The sequence below is a fragment of the Lacerta agilis genome, chromosome 10, assembly GCF_009819535.1.
Source record: "Lacerta agilis isolate rLacAgi1 chromosome 10, rLacAgi1.pri, whole genome shotgun sequence".
NCBI classification, from domain to species: Eukaryota; Metazoa; Chordata; class Lepidosauria; order Squamata; family Lacertidae; genus Lacerta; species Lacerta agilis.
Window position 1 is genome coordinate 38,706,535 of NC_046321.1, and position 15,627 is coordinate 38,722,161.

General features: G+C 41.9%; 1 protein-coding gene across 6 annotated transcripts in view; it reads right to left on the bottom strand.

The window, feature by feature from the left end:
* The window catches only part of ACSS3 (acyl-CoA synthetase short chain family member 3), a 56,979-nt gene that overhangs the window by 25,111 nt on the left and 16,241 nt on the right, over nt 1-15,627 (bottom strand). For 5 of the 6 annotated variants that reach the window (XM_033162614.1, XM_033162613.1, XM_033162618.1 and 2 more), the window contains 6 exons: nt 11,971-12,105; nt 11,501-11,641; nt 9,317-9,397; nt 8,626-8,721; nt 6,707-6,858; nt 4,372-4,475 (listed from right to left, as the gene is read on the bottom strand). In XM_033162614.1, the coding sequence (XP_033018505.1) occupies nt 4,372-4,475; nt 6,707-6,858; nt 8,626-8,721; nt 9,317-9,397; nt 11,501-11,641; nt 11,971-12,105 (709 nt within the window). Of the gene's footprint in view, nt 1-4,371; nt 4,476-6,706; nt 6,859-8,625; nt 8,722-9,316; nt 9,398-11,500; nt 11,642-11,970; nt 12,106-15,627 lie in introns of those variants that run through there. The other variant, XM_033162619.1, reaches the window with a different exon arrangement.

The window sequence follows — 15,627 nt, forward strand, 5'->3', positions numbered from 1 at the left end:
ACATATGCACAATTTTGTTGAACGCTCATGGAATTAAATGTTTTATACTGTTACCCACTATACAGATTGAGAAAAATGACCTCAACGAAATCCTGAAGGAAGCAAAACTATAGTTCCGATCCAGCTAGCTTGCTTAAATCGCTCTGGTTAGTTGAAATAAGCAGGATTTAACTTGGGCTGGTTTTTCTGGGCCCCGTTTCTGTCGCTCACTTTATGGAGCCTTAGAAAAGGCCTGCAGAATAAACTGAAAAATCAAAAGATCACCACAAGAGCAGGCTAGTGACCATGCAGAAACATTCGTCCTTCTGAATGACAACTCCCTACTGTGTAAGTAAGGTTTTTCAAACATAAAGATGATCATCTGTGTTGGGAAAATGCAGTTTTATGCTGTAATATATGAAAGGCCTATTCTTCCATCACATTTAGCATACATTACTGGCAGTTTATATGCACACCAACTGCCCAAACCGTGTATCTGCTGTGCAGAAAACACTGCACACCATATATTCAGATCATCACCAGTACAAAGACGCACGTGTATCTCTGCATACGGATAACATTATTTATAAAGAGGTCCTGATTGTGCAGCATTTTCCAGCAGAGGACCGTGTGCATGATCCTTAGAGCCCAAAGGCCAGGTGTTTGCCTGGGAGTCAGGGAGTCTAGCAGAACCAGGCTGGATGCAGTTGAAGCCCATGAAGCAAAAGCAAGAGGATATTCCAGGAGCATTAAAGGTCTGAAGGCAGCATCCTTCTGCCTCACTGTGTAAAGCAATAGAACATCTGTCAACTGGACGACTGGATCTGTTCCCTATTGATTGGTGCTTTGTGGTATCCTTCCGCATCAGCCAATCTGTGGAATCTGTGATTATGTGCCTGTTAATTAAGTTGAGCAAACCTTATAGTCATAGGAAAAATGGGGAGTGGGGGGAGGCAACAGGGCATTTTTCCTCTACTGACATCCCTAATTTGCACCTTGAAATGTGGAAGCCCTCCACAAATGATCAAGCTGTATATCCATTTGCTTTTTAATCCAAAAAGTCTGAAACTGTAATTTTGTACATTTATATCCTGTTCTTCTTTCTGGGTCAGCCAGGCTCCCTCCTTTCATAGCATGCATGACTGCAGCACTGTCCCACAGAAGATGTAAGGAAGAGGCAAGCAGTCAGACAACTACTACGTTGTAGGCAAGGAAAGGCAGAAGAACTACAGCATTCTCCTCCGACTAAGGGAGAAAGAATCACCTTCGAAATATCTCCCATTATTTACTTCCAGTATGTATCATGCATTGCATAATAAAGACACAATCTTTTTTTTTCCATGCACATCATTACAATATGTGTTTCCCAGTTTTAATTCAATCAGAGTACCTTATTAGCTTTCTCCGTTGCAAATGTTTATAATGCTGCACAGTGGACATTAGATTCAAATTGATGTAACAAAAGTAATTGCATCTCTCATTTTACATTTAATCGTGTCCAGAAAACATTGTTTCTACTTTAGTCAGACTAATACTATAAAGATAAAAAGACTGATTAGGCTGCTACTATTTTAGTTGGGTAAAAATTACCTACAGCAGGGATTAGTGTTTATAACTGCTTCTTGCCATCTCTGCAACAAAGGCTCCGCTGTGGCTGCCTTAAATCTTGCAAAGGATTATTCTTTCTATAAAAGAGATTCATGGAGCTTAACTCCTCAGTTCCCTGTTCTCAAATCATCAGTAAAACCATCTACTTTACCCTAATGAGGACTCCAGTCTCTGAACTAGAAAAAAAGTGTTGCCAGGCAACACGAATGACATCAGCAGCCTGTAACATTTTCAGAGGAATATATAAAACTAGAGGCTTGTCACAGCTTCTCTCGCTTATGGAAATAAGATTTTAAAAGCGAACCCCTCCAACCCAATGCTTCTAGTGGATCTTAAAATAACTTTTGAGATCAGAATCATTCTGAACGGTGATTTAGCTAGCCTTTCCCTACAACAGAGTAATGACATAATGGCTAGAAGAGGGGCAGAGGCAAGAGGAAACGATGGAGCTAAACAGTTAGAGGAACTGAAGAGATCCCTGATACATGCTTAACTTACATGCAGCATCAGCGACAAGTGAGGTGGAATGGATACAATCCAATCTCACAATTACAATGAGTAAGACTCGTACAGTGCAGAGAGGAGATCTTCAGAGGGATGGGGAGGGCAGGCTAACGCTGAAACTCTACAACCTGGAGGCAGACGGGGGGGTAATCTTTGTACTTTGGACAACTGGCTTAGGTGGCACTAGGGATGGAGGAGAAATTTAATGCAGTTTGTATTTAAAGGTAAACCTACTGATTTCACGTGTTTTCCCAAAAATAATTCCCAAACTGAAGCTCCACCATCCACATCAAAGCACAGCCATCCACTTTCCTGAATTTGTAACGCAGTTCTTCACTAGGGTAACGTTTACAAAAATGCATATACTAAGGTAAAGTGTTCATGAATGCATATATTATTGAAAGAAACATACAAAAATATGTATAGTTTCTGTGTTAGGCTTCATTCCTCTTTCCTTCTTAGTTTAAGCTGCTAAATTGGATCATTGTTTTATATAAACCTATATGGATTTTTGTTGTTGTTGTATTTATTTACTAATGATACTGCTTCATATATATTTGTTTCGCTTAATTGTTCACCTGATCTGTTGCGAGCCACTTAGGGCACAACTTTGTGGGAAAGCGGCATACAGAAGAACAGGTGGTGATGCTACCTACCCATGCTATAGAGTCTATGCAATACAGAAGAAAGAAAAGCACATGTCTGGTAGGAACACGGTAGCTTTTCATACCAAGTCAGTCCACTGGCCCATCACTGGTAGCAGCTCCCCTGTATTTTAGACTGGTGATTTTTGCAGGGCAAAAGGTGTCTGGAGATATTATTATAGCCCATCATTCAGACACAAAGATAGTAGGGAATTGCAGCCAATATATTACGCTAGCTGAATTGAAGGCAAAATTATCACAGATACTACTACTAAATCATTTTCTAACAGTTTTTTTCCCTTTACAATCGTGGCTCCACTTTAATCAAAAGTAACTGGGCTGGGTGGGACCAATTCTTCTTTTCACTGAGTTATGGCTCTAACGTTACACCGTTTACACTTGGGAGAAATGGGTTCTTTTTATTTATTTGCTTCCAGCCAATATATCATCATCATCATCATCAGAAGGAGAGGCGGGATCGGGACTAGAAGGCAAAACTGAAAGTTGGAATTGTTTGGCGAGATCCTGGAAGGCTCTTCTGCCTCAGTAGAGGAAAACAGATCAAATGCTGATTTTCAGGACAGGAGGAAAACGAACTGGGCCCAGTTGCTGCAGGCTGATTGGCACTGAGAAATCCAGAAAGGTGCATCAGCTGAAAGCACTCCTGCTGAGCAAAGGGCTGAAACTGTTTTCTGTTGTGGTGACCCACTTTCAGATTCTCTTCCCCAAGGAAGCATTCCTGGCACCTACTTTTATGTCTCTTGTCACTGAGTGAATATATTTTTATTTCCGCAAGCTTTAATCATCTGAAGAGGCATTATCAGGAATGTTGACAGTTTTTCTTGTGCATTCTTTTCCTTTGTGTATTGAAGGATGAGAGACAGAGCCCAGTCAGTGTAGCAGTAACAAGACTTTGAACCAACAGCAGGTGGGAGAGAATTTAAAGCACCAGGAAGCAATGGGGATGTGAGGTCCTATCTACTGGGGTAACATATTTGCTAAACATTTTAGGATTATTAATCCGGATCCAGATTTCACCTGCAGGCAGACCAGTTTGGTAGTGAACGGGAATACCCACCTATCTATCACCTGGTTTCACCATGAAGTCAGGTGAAGTATCTTCAATTCCCTGTGTGGTTTTGATTTCAGATCAGGTGGGGAAAGAAAGTGGGATTTTCAGCATCAGCTAATTGGTGGCTGCTTCAAATCCTGCTTTCTTTGCCTGCAGGGGCAACAGAATCAATACAGTAAGCCCTGCAAGCTAAGTTCCAATCAGTTGGTCAGTGCTTCCAGCAAGACCCATTTGAGGCTGCATTCACTTTATTAATAAGTAGAATGATGCATGTCTTTTTTCCAGTAGAAGAATAGTCACGACAATTCCCAGTTCCAAAATAAACCAAATAACTCAGTTTTGTGAGAAACAGAAACCAGAAAAATAGTTAGAGGGGGCCCAAATGAAATTAGGAGATAATAAGTTAAATCACAGCCACGGGAAGTCCATGGCCAAATGAGAATGAATCCCAACTATTCCCAGCTGCAATGAGAAATTCACAGAAGAGCAAGAAGCTCCACCTATCAACTGGCTTGAAAACAAAAACTTTATTCAGAAAGGTGGCTATAAATGCACAGAACTCACCAGTTTGCCACCAGTGATCCAAAACCGGAACCTTGAAGATTTTCTTGCACCATTCTAACGTATCCACATCACAGCGTTCACCAGCTACAAAGAGTGTTCGGAACCTGTTTCAAATAAATATTATTTTCAGCATTCTCCGCAATATAAAAAAGAGAAGCATGCTAAGGTAAGTGTTGTGTGCATGCTTTGAAGAATAAGCTACGGAGTTTCCCTGTTGATGAAGCTGATTTAACAGACGGCTGTAGGTGAAGGAAGGGAGCTCTGAGGTGACTAGCATGCACTGCCAGTCAGCAGAAATAGCTGCAAACACTTCTTAGCTGAGAAAAATCCATCATAAGTGGGTTCTCTTCCAGAGGCACGACTGAGACAGGGCATTTTTTGCTGCTTGAAGTGAAACAGCACTTAGCAACCACCTCCCCAAGAGCACAGAAACCAAGACTGGCCAAGTTAATTTGGTGACGGAAGCAGAAAATCCCCCAAAATCCTCTCTGTGAGAGTAAAAACAGAGTTTTAAAAAGTAAAAATAAATAACTAACCATTTGCTACCCTTTCATGACACTCAAAATCAGCTGCCTGAGTTGACTGCCCTACCCTTCCTAATGGTAGAGCCAGCCCTACCCAGGGATACATTGCAGTACCAAATTCATTGTAAAAGGAGGGTCTCCCCAGTGCAGGCTCTCACTTCTCCCTGCTATGAGAGAGGCAAAGAAAGGAGCATACAATAGGGGGGGGGGTTCCCACAAACTCTTCATGGTAGAATCCTGGGAGCTAAGCAGTAAATAAATAGGACCATAGACAGATATATGAGAAGTGACAATGGCATGCGTCTTGCAAATGGCAAAAGGCACTTGCAAATTATAAGGAGGGAGACACATGGGAAAACTGTCCATAAAATGGCAGAATAAAACAAAGAATATGTTATGTCAGCAACTGAACAGCTACAGATGAATTATTCAGAGGAGCTCCCATAAATATTTATTTTTGTTTGTAGAATAATGCATACTAGGTTTAATGTGATAAAAGGCGTGTTCAAACCTATGCAAGCCGATCTCTCCTTGCTACAACATTTTGGCCTCTTCGGCACTTTATTTATAAGACAGGGCCGCCACCCCATTGGCACTTTGGAAGCTGCGCAAGATCCTACCTCCACTCCGGTAAACAGAGATGCTGAGGAATCATTACTATTTAAGCAGCAAACAGTACAGTCATAAATAACATAGCCAGAATTCCTAGTATATCTTCTTCAGATTGTAGTTATCTATAATAACTAAATTCCATAACTAAAAACAGCCGGCCTGTGATGCCTTAAACCAGGTGGGGAAATTATGGCCCTCCAGATGTTACTGGACTAAGTATCTCATGATCCCTGACTGTTGACCATGCTGGCTGGGGCTGAGGAGAGCTGGAGTCCAACATCTGGAGGGCTAGCGACTCCCCCCCCCCTTGCTTTAAAGGGTAGCAAAATTTCTGGTATGAGGGCTAGTAATCTGGGGAAAGTGTAATATTGGTGAGTATCTAAATAATGTGTGTTAACAAGGATTTATTTAGCGGAGGTTTTGTGTATGTACATTCAACACACTTTCGTTTCATTGTTTGGAAATTACAGCTAAATCGTTTTTCCCCCTCAGACTTTAATTGTCTGATCACTGCAGGTTTTCTCATCTGAACATTTTTGTAAAAAACAGATGGTGAGTCATCACATGCAGCCCTATCCAGAGTGTGCTTATATGGGGGAGGGGAGAGAAAAGGGATTTCAGTGTAAAATAATGGGATAGTCTAATTTTTAAGAACAAGCCTGAGATAAATTCCATTCTGAACCCACCTCTGGGACTGCCAAACTACCAATTTTGATCATTTGTCACTGCAAAAGCTCAAAAGGTCAAAACAGATTAGGCTCTGATGGCTGGTTACACCCTTCTCTTTCTTATAACAAATATTTTACGGTATTATTGTATTGGAAAGTCTTTATCTCCAAACTAGAATTTGAAGCCTACTTCATGTCATGATTTCCAATTCTGCTTTGTCGGCAAACCACGGTTTGTGCAAATCATAGTTCGACCTATTAATATGTCACAACACATGATGGGTTGCTCAAACTAGTAAGGGAGAAAAGGAGGAAAGTGGTGCATTCTGAGGGAGAAAGGAAGGAGAATGCAAAGCTTGAAACACTGCAACGATGGTTTGACCATTTGTATTTACTTGTGGCCATAGTATATATGCACACACAAAACCTATTTGTTATAGCATCTTTACAGCTGGCTGAACTCGAGATATACACTTAGGGCTTATTTCGGATAATGAATAAAAACAAGCTTCTGGCTTAATTGAAACTCACCTTGTCAGGCTGTGCTGTTTCCCCAAGTTAGCCTCAGGGTCCTGTTGACGGATTGCTCTAATTGCAGTCGGTGCAGTAAACATGGCAACGACTCCATGCTCTGCGAGCACACGGAAAAAAGCTCCAGCGTCTGGAGTCCCCACAGGCTTCCCCTACGAAGAGATTTGGGAGGTGTTTTTAAAGTTGTCGTTGGGTAAAAGTGTTCCATGAGTCTTCTGCAATTTGAGTCCTGAATGTAGCAGTAGTTATCAACTTGTCAGCAGTGTATTCAAGCAACTGGTAAACTGCCTTTATACAACTAGAAGGAAAGCATCCATTTGCTGCTCCATTAACAGCTCAGTTCTATCTCATGGTGCACTCAGAAATGCACTACGTTCAGATACGAAATGTGTCTAAGATTTCAATTTCTTGGCTGTGTCAGCACCAATGTTTTCTTATTTATTCACTTATATTTCTATTCTCCAAGACACTCAAGGGGGTGTTTACAGCTGCAACACCATCAACACCATTTTATCCTCACAAGGAATTGTCTCTGAATTGTTCTGGTATGTGAGAAGTAAAACTAATCCTCCCCTGGCTATCTATACGCAGTTCTTCAAAAACAAAGGAAAGCAACAAGGAATTAATATGGGATTAAACAGCCTGACCCACCGGGTTTTACAAGAGCAGATCCTTAACAGGCTGTGACTTCCTGCATCTCTGAACTCCGCTAGGAGGCTAACAAACATAATTAGCTAGATGCAACATTCACTTTGCAGTCTGAACATACAGGAAAGCACCTGCTCAGACCACTGGCAGGACTTTGTAGAAAGCTCTGAAAGAGGGGTTGATTCCCCATCCCTCATCCATACACAGTAAAAGAGCACATATGGGATGAAGAGCTTCCACACCAAATTCCTTCCATATATCTAGAAATAAAAAAGCTATTTTGTCTTGATAAGTCTACTGTTGTAAGGATGGAGGGAAGGATGTGAAACTGGACAGAACGCACACTTGAAAGAACAACTGTTGCAGGCAAGCAGCTTCCAGTTCACTACACTCCTGCATATTGGAGCTTAATGTACTCAGTCACCAGGCTGTGGGAGGAAAAAGACAATCGGGGGGAAAGATCACTGAACACCCATCCCAAAGCTTGCATCAAGCCTGGCTTAAAAGATCAAGAACACAGTATTTCACAAATATGGATGTGAAGTCCAAAGTAGCCTCCTAAGACGAAGCCAGGAATGTATGTTCAAAAACAAGCCAATGCACCGTCAGTAGACATTTCATGCACATTGTATGCATGAGTTTTTAAAAGTAAACAGCAGGAATGAATGCCCCAGCTGAGACTGAAACTCTGTAGTGGAGATGGGTGGTTGGTGGTGGTTTTAACTCTCCGCCACCTGCTGTGGTCAAAATCCTGATAGCCCACATGTGCCCCCACTATTGGAAAAAGCTCCTATTCGTGCCAAAGTGTTAAAGCCTCCTACACTCAAGACTTGATTCCACGTTGGCTCTCAGTATGTACAGTTTAAACAAACCTCAGTTTCCCAGATTTGAATGCAATGGGAAACCGTGGTTTTAGTTATAACCAGAAGTAAAGATTTCCATTCTCCTCCTCTAGCACACAGAAGAGGAAAGGTGCTCAGGCTCACTGACTGACATAGTGGGAGGCTATGGCTTTCCACTGCTTTGTGATCCAGGACAGTAGGTAACTTTCCAAGTTCTGCCTCCTTTGGATGGGCAGAGCTTCTCTGGCCATTTAAGAACCAGCTCAGTCCACACACGAGGCTGCAGAAGAACAGTCATGTCAAACCCATGCTAAACAGTAAAACATGCATTGGTGTTCTCTTTTGTTTCCCCCCCCCCTCCAGAATTCTCCGAGAGCTTATTTAGCCTATAAAAGTAATTAAATAACAGACATTAGAATAAGCAGTCACCTCGTATAAAACCGTTGTATTCCCGTGCAAGAGAGGTCCGTAACAGATATAAGAATGGCCAACCACCCAGCCTAAATCAGATGCTGCCCACCAAACCTAAAAGAAAGAAGATTTTATTTTTTTTAAGTATAAGCATGTTTTTTCATAAGCATTAACTAGGTGAGGCTGTCCCTGAGGTTGGTCCAGAAGCTGCAGCGAGTGCAAAATGCTGCAGCTTGACTGCTAATTGCATCTGAATATTGCTACCATATGACACCTGTCCTGGAAAGACTCACACTGCCTATCAATTAGCTACCAGGTGAAGTGGGAGGTGCTGGCACTGGTGTTCAAAGCCCTATACAGCCTGGAACCAGGAGATCTAAAACTACTGACTCACACTTTATATACCCTAGCTGGTCACTGCACTACAGGGAAGGCCTTCTATAGATACCATGTAGGATCCAGGCCTTTAGTGTGGTGGCACCTACCCTTCTGCTACACATCAGACATTATCTCTGTTATCCTTTTGGGCACCTACTAAATGCCTTCCTGTCCCAAAAGCCCTTTTAAGTGGAGATTTTAAATTCCAGTCTGAATCTCTGCAGTGCACTTGAAATTGTTTTTAAATATGCTTCTAAAAAAAAGTTAAATCACTTTGGGGTATTTCACAGAAAACAACTTATAAAATGAAAAATAAATCAATAGAAGTTACCTCTTTGGATTTAAGGCCGTATACAGCTGACATGGTCCAGTTTAACATAACAGCATAGCCACCTGTTGGTCGAACAACACCCTAAGTGAGAAGCAATGTGAAATTAAGATCGTTTGTAAATAAATTACGCCCTGAAAACTTCATCCCATAAGGAAAATTACTGTTTCCATAATTTAACTTTCTGAAGCAATTAGCAACTCTCCCCCTAGCTCCTAGGAGCCCTTCAGATTAGCAGAAATGACCTTTATTTTTAGACTTCATCTCTGCAACGAGGAGGTGTGGAATGCTGTTCTTTTAACATAAAAGCAACTGCTCTTTGCAATTTGGTTTATGTCCTATATATTGTGCTGAAACCAGATAGATGCACTGCAGTAACCTAAGGCTCCTGACCCTAATGCACTTATAAAGAACATTACAAGATTTATGTTGAACCTCGGGTAACTGACTAAAAACTAGTAGTTTTCAGTCCAAATACTACAGAGAACATACATGCCCAGATACTGATGTTTTCAGAAGAGTTCTGCTTGAACCTTTCCAGATCTCACAGTCCACATGTGAGAACAGCAGAGGCTGGAAAATCCATGCATCTGGCTTGTCATGGTCTCCATTTGGGATTTCTTAGAGAGAGGAAAACAAACCACTTGCCTTTCCTTAGAACATTGTCCCTAGTTTTCCTGGTTTTGTGTTACGGTACTTAACTGGATATGGCTTTGGATACTACAGGGAGCGTGATTAGCCAGATACATAGCAGAGTGTCTTGCACATGTAAGTTAGCACTGCTCATTCATGGGATACGGGCACATTTATTTTCTCAGTAGACTAAGGTCTTCCCTTAGAGGTAGGCACAGAGGAAAGGGACCTTTTTGGCTATGGCATCTCACTCGTGGTCCTCTTCCCAGCCAGGTTTTCCTGGCACATGCTCAGGTCTTCTTCTTCTTTCTTTTTAAAGGTACCAGGCAAAAGCATCCCCCTACTCCCCAGGCTTTTAGTCTCTGATGTGTGTGGTTTTTCCCCATCCGCTGTGTTTACTTTCAGAAATGCCTTCCATTGTTTATGGTGTTCCTATTAGTTACTGTAAACCTTAGTGGGGAATTCTGAATCAAAGGGCAATATAGAAATGGCTTAAATTTTAAAAAATAAAGCTATCTGCCCCCCCCCCCAAGATCCCTGCATGAGATGGTGAGAAGCCTTGCCAGCCACTTGTGCGAGTCATTTGCAAATACAGCTGCTGGTGCTTCTTGTTAACTAAGGCTTAAGGTGGAGGACTCTCCTCAGTTTGAGTGGCATATTCCTATCTGGGAAGAATCCCAAGGGCCAGACAGGAAGGCCAGGAGGGCCGCACTAGGCTCCTGGGTCTGAAGTTCCTCACATCCAATCTCAAGCCATTCTCCATCTCTCCTCATGGACCATTTGCTAGCTATCCCTTTCCTCATCTAGTCTATTCAAGTTAGCTATATGTTGCTGTAAACATTCCTCTTGCTTCTTGTTTACATTACAGGTAGGTAGCCATAGCCATGGTCATAGTCAAAACAAAATAAAATAAAGAATTCCTTCCAGTAGCACCTTAGAGACCAACTAAGTTTGTTCTTGGTATGAGAACAAACCAAGAACAAACTTAGTTGGTCTCTAAGGTGCCACTGGAAGGAATTTTTTATTTTATTTTCTTGTTTACGTGTGAGACTCTATCTTTGGTTGTTGCTTCTTCCCACTCACTATTCCATATATTTCATGTGGTTTATTTCATCTGCTTCATCGATTTCATCCATATGCCATCACGGCACAGGAGCTTAGTTCTTTGATCTTATCCTGATCCAGCACAACACAGGACCAAAAAAAAAAAAAAGCTGTGTGGTGTCACCTGGGGAGAATCAAGAGAATCTGAAGATCAGAGACACAGTGGAGCTACCTAGGATCTTCAAGGTGAACCGCTGCAAAGTGCAGCGGCAGGCTGGGAATACTTTGGTTGGGAAGAAAAATCCAAGTGGCTCAAACATTCACTGACAACTCCGCTTCAGACATTAAAAGCGATGTTAGAGTAATGAAATACGATTAAAGCCAGCTCCAACAACGCTAATCTTTTATGAGTGCTAAGCTCTGGGAAAACATTTTCAGCCTTTTAATTAAATTCTCCCTCATGTGGAATAGAGCATAATTTGGTCACAGATACTGAAAGGCAGGGCCTACCTTGGGGGTGCCAGTTGTTCCTGATGTATACAGAATATAAAGTGGATGGTCCGAAAGGACAGGGACACAGTCACATGGCTTTGCTTTCGCCATTTCTTCATGCCAGTCCAGGTCACGCCCTGGTTTAAGAGCAACATCTCCCTGCGTGTCAAGAGACAGAGCACTGCAACCATTTAAACTGGATTTAACAACAACAAGAAAAGCTCAGAAATAACTAGCTGTTCCTTGTGGAGCACCAAATATATGCCTGATTTCTCTATCACATGACTTTTAGCAGCTGTACCGAAACTTACAAAATTATAAGCTTTAAACAAGGAAAGCAATAGAGGTTTTGCCACAGAGAAAAATAAATGTTACTTAAGTATCGTAAAAACGAAATGTTCCAATTAAATATTCAGGGGAAAATATGAAGTCAGAGAGGGAAGGGAATAGTCCAAGAAAGTGTGTCAAATTATTTGCAGTAACTCTACCATGTTAGGGCGGCTATAAACCAGAACTTTGTCAGGCTGGTGCTCTATCATCTCCAACGCTTTCTCTAAAAGTGGTATGTATTCGACATTTCTTCCAGGTTCTATTCCAAAAGTTGCCGTTACAACCAGTTTGGGCTAAAAGAAGAGAGAAAGCTTTATCAGTTAAAATATTATTTTTGAAACGAGGCAATATCATCACGGGTCTTTGGGTTGTTTCACACGTTACTTTTGAGATTAGGCATGGGAATGAGGAGCCCCGCATCCAATTCCTGTAAATAACCATATTCCAGTCAGATCCGTAAGCGGTTCCTGAGAACTGGGATCCAATACAAACCACACCTCCCTTAAAGGTAAAGGTAAAGGGATCCCTGACAGTTAAGTCCAATCGCGAACAACTCTGCGGTTGCGGCGCTCATCTCGCTTTACAGCAGGCTTCCTCAACCTCGGCCCTCCAGATGTTTTTGGCCTACAACTCCCATGATCCGTAGCTAGCAGGACCAGTGGTCAGGGATGATGGGAATTGTAGTCTCAAAACATCTGGCGGGTCAAGGTTGAGGAAGCCTGCTTTACAGGCCAAGGGAGCCGGTGTTTGTCCGCTCCGCAGACAGTTTTTCCGGGTCATGTGGCAAGCATGACTAAGCCGCTTCTGGCGCAATGGAACACCAAAACCAGAGCAGCGCATGGAAACACTGTTTACCTTCCCGCCAGAGTGGTACCTAGAACCATAGAATCATAGAGTTGGAAGAGACCACAAGGGCCATCCAATCCAACTCCCTGCCAAGCAGGAAACATCATCAAAGCATTCCTGACAGATGGCTGTCAAGCCTCCGCTTAAAGACCTCCAAAGAAGGAGACTCCACCACACTCCTTGGTAGCAAATTCCACTGCCAAACAGCTCTTACTGTCAGGAAGTTCTTCCTAATGTTTACCTATTAATCTACTTGCACTTTTGGCATGCTTTTGAACTGCAAGGTTGGCAGGAGCTGGGACCGAGCAACAGGAACTCATCCTGTCGCAGGGATGTGAACCGCTGACCTTCTGATCAGCAAGCCCAAGGCTCAGTGGTATAGACCACAGCGCCACCCTGGTCCCTCCCTTACCCAGTCCTAAAACCACAAGATCACCACTAATACACGCATACACCACACTTCACACTGCTTCTTCTATCTATCAAATGTGAAAACCTGATTTATGTGTAGACATTTCTTTCTTGGTAAGAGAATAAATTATTTTATATGGACACTGGGTGACTTTTAAAATGAAAGTTCAGCACACATTTCCTTGAAAACATTTCAAGGAGGAGGGAAGCTTTAAGATGTATTTGTTTTATAACCTATGTAAATATACAGGTGAAACTCAAAAATTAGAATATTGTGGAAAAGTTCATTCATGTAAGCAATTGTTTTCATTAGCTACTGGAGTTTAATATATGAGATAGACTCATGACATGCAAAGCGAGATATGTCAAGCCTTTGTTTGTTATAATTGTGATGATTATGGCGTACAGCTGATGAGAACCCCAAAATTGAGATCGTTAATTTGGGGTTCTCATCAGCTGTACGGCATAATCATCACAATTATAACAAATAAAGGCTTGACATATCTCGCTTTGCATGTCATGAGTCTATCTCATATATTAGTTTCCCCTTTTAAGTTGAATTACTGAAAGAAATGAACCTTTCCACAATATTCTAATTTTTTCGAGTTTCACCTGTATATAAAAGAAAATATATTTGTTTTATAACCTCTGCCCCACGTAAATATAAGTTTCTGAAGTGTTTGTGCTATGAAAGATGTACAAATAACCTGTGATGAGTAAAGAGGCTGCTGAGAAAGAGAAAGAGAAATAGCTGGGAGAAGTTTTGTACTTTCTCTTTCTCTCTCTTTTAACCACTCATGAAACATTACAAAGAAGTGTCAAGACTGAACCTCACCACCTAGTGGATTTCCTTGGAACAGGATGAGGTGAGCTGCCATCTTGGTTCCTCGGTGTCTTCAATCCATTCCCCCCAAGTGGCCAGCTGTTGGCTGCACTTGTGGGGAAAGAGTGCTTGACCTACTTTCTGGAGAAGGGGCAAGTGAGCAAATTCCCATTAGAAACAGGAGGGCATGATGTCAAATGAGGAGCACTTTGCTTGACCACTGATACTTTCCTTTACTGACAGCAAGCAGAGACTGCACCCGTCTTTGAAGATAATAATAATAATTTATTATTTGTACCTCGCCCATCCAGCTGGGTTTCCCCAGCCACTCTGGGCAGTGACTGGAGAATGTGTCATTTTGTCAAATTAGAACACATTCCAAGCCCTCACACATATTTTTTCCCCACAGAAATACAATGAGAAACTGTCTGCCTATTTGTTCGAAAACTTTTCCAATTTGAATATAAAGAATTATCATGTATTCCCTGTTTATAGGCAAAGATAATCAACATTATCGGTGGAGTGGTTCCAAGTACTTGCATTTTATTGTCAAATTTTCATTATCCCCATCAACTGGAAAACTTCAAGGATGCTTTTTACACTATACCATTTCTTTATTTTAAAAAACCTATTAAAGGGAGGCATTTCTTAACTACAGTCACATAAAACTAAAGACACATGACAGCCTATTCAGTGTATTGCAACAGATAAAAGAAAAACCTACACTTCAATTCCACATCTTTAATCACTGTTCACCTTTTAGACTTCCAATAACCTGACAAGACTAACAATGATCTAGGGCGGGCTTTTGTGATATTCCCATAGCTATTTAAAATTCAAGATAAAGCACCGGAAAACTGATATGATGCGTGTGCTACTCTGGAGCAGAATGGGAAAATAATTATTTTTATTAGCAAGAGTGAATGTGTACTCATCTCTTTAAAACGAGCACTGTGACTAAAAAATTTGAACAAATAATTATGAACAAGGAAAGAAAGAGGCAGCAGAGATAGTGTAAATGAAGTTCAATCCTATTCTGTAACTGACGCTGAGGAGCAATGCCTGAAAAGAGGTTCGTTTCCCTTCATTCCTCTACTTACACTGGTATCACTTGCAAACACCATGTCAGTAAGAGAAAAGCAAGAATTAGCCACAGCAAAGTCAGCCATAAGCTGGCAAGCATTGACTGAAAAGCAGTCACTTGCAACAGAGCTCTTTTTTGTTAATACTGTGATAGCTGAACCACACTGTGAAAGGTAGACAGTATGGGGAAACATCCATTATGGCACCTGAAGACGTTCTAATCGAGCCGTGACCATCAGATGTTTTGGACTACAACTCCTACTGTCCCTGGCCATTGGCCAAAGTGGCTGAGGCTGATGGGAGTTTTAGTCAACAACATCTGAAAGGCACCATGTTGGCTACCCCTGCCCTAGAGAGGAGCCACATCTAGCAGGTTTGATGACTTTCTGAATGTATTAGGTGTAGGGATGCCAAAAGGATTTCCTGGGCCCAGCACACTGTAGGTAGACCGGGGGCCCTGCCCCATTCCCCATCCCGTAAGGTAAAGGTAAAGGACCCCTGGATGGTTAAGTCCAGTCAAAGGCGACTACGGGGTTGCAGCACTCATCTTGCTTTTGGGCCGAGGGAGCTGACATTTGTCCACAGAGCGCATGGAAATGCCATTTACCTTCCTGCCTATTTATCTACTCACACTGGTGTGCTTTCGAACTGC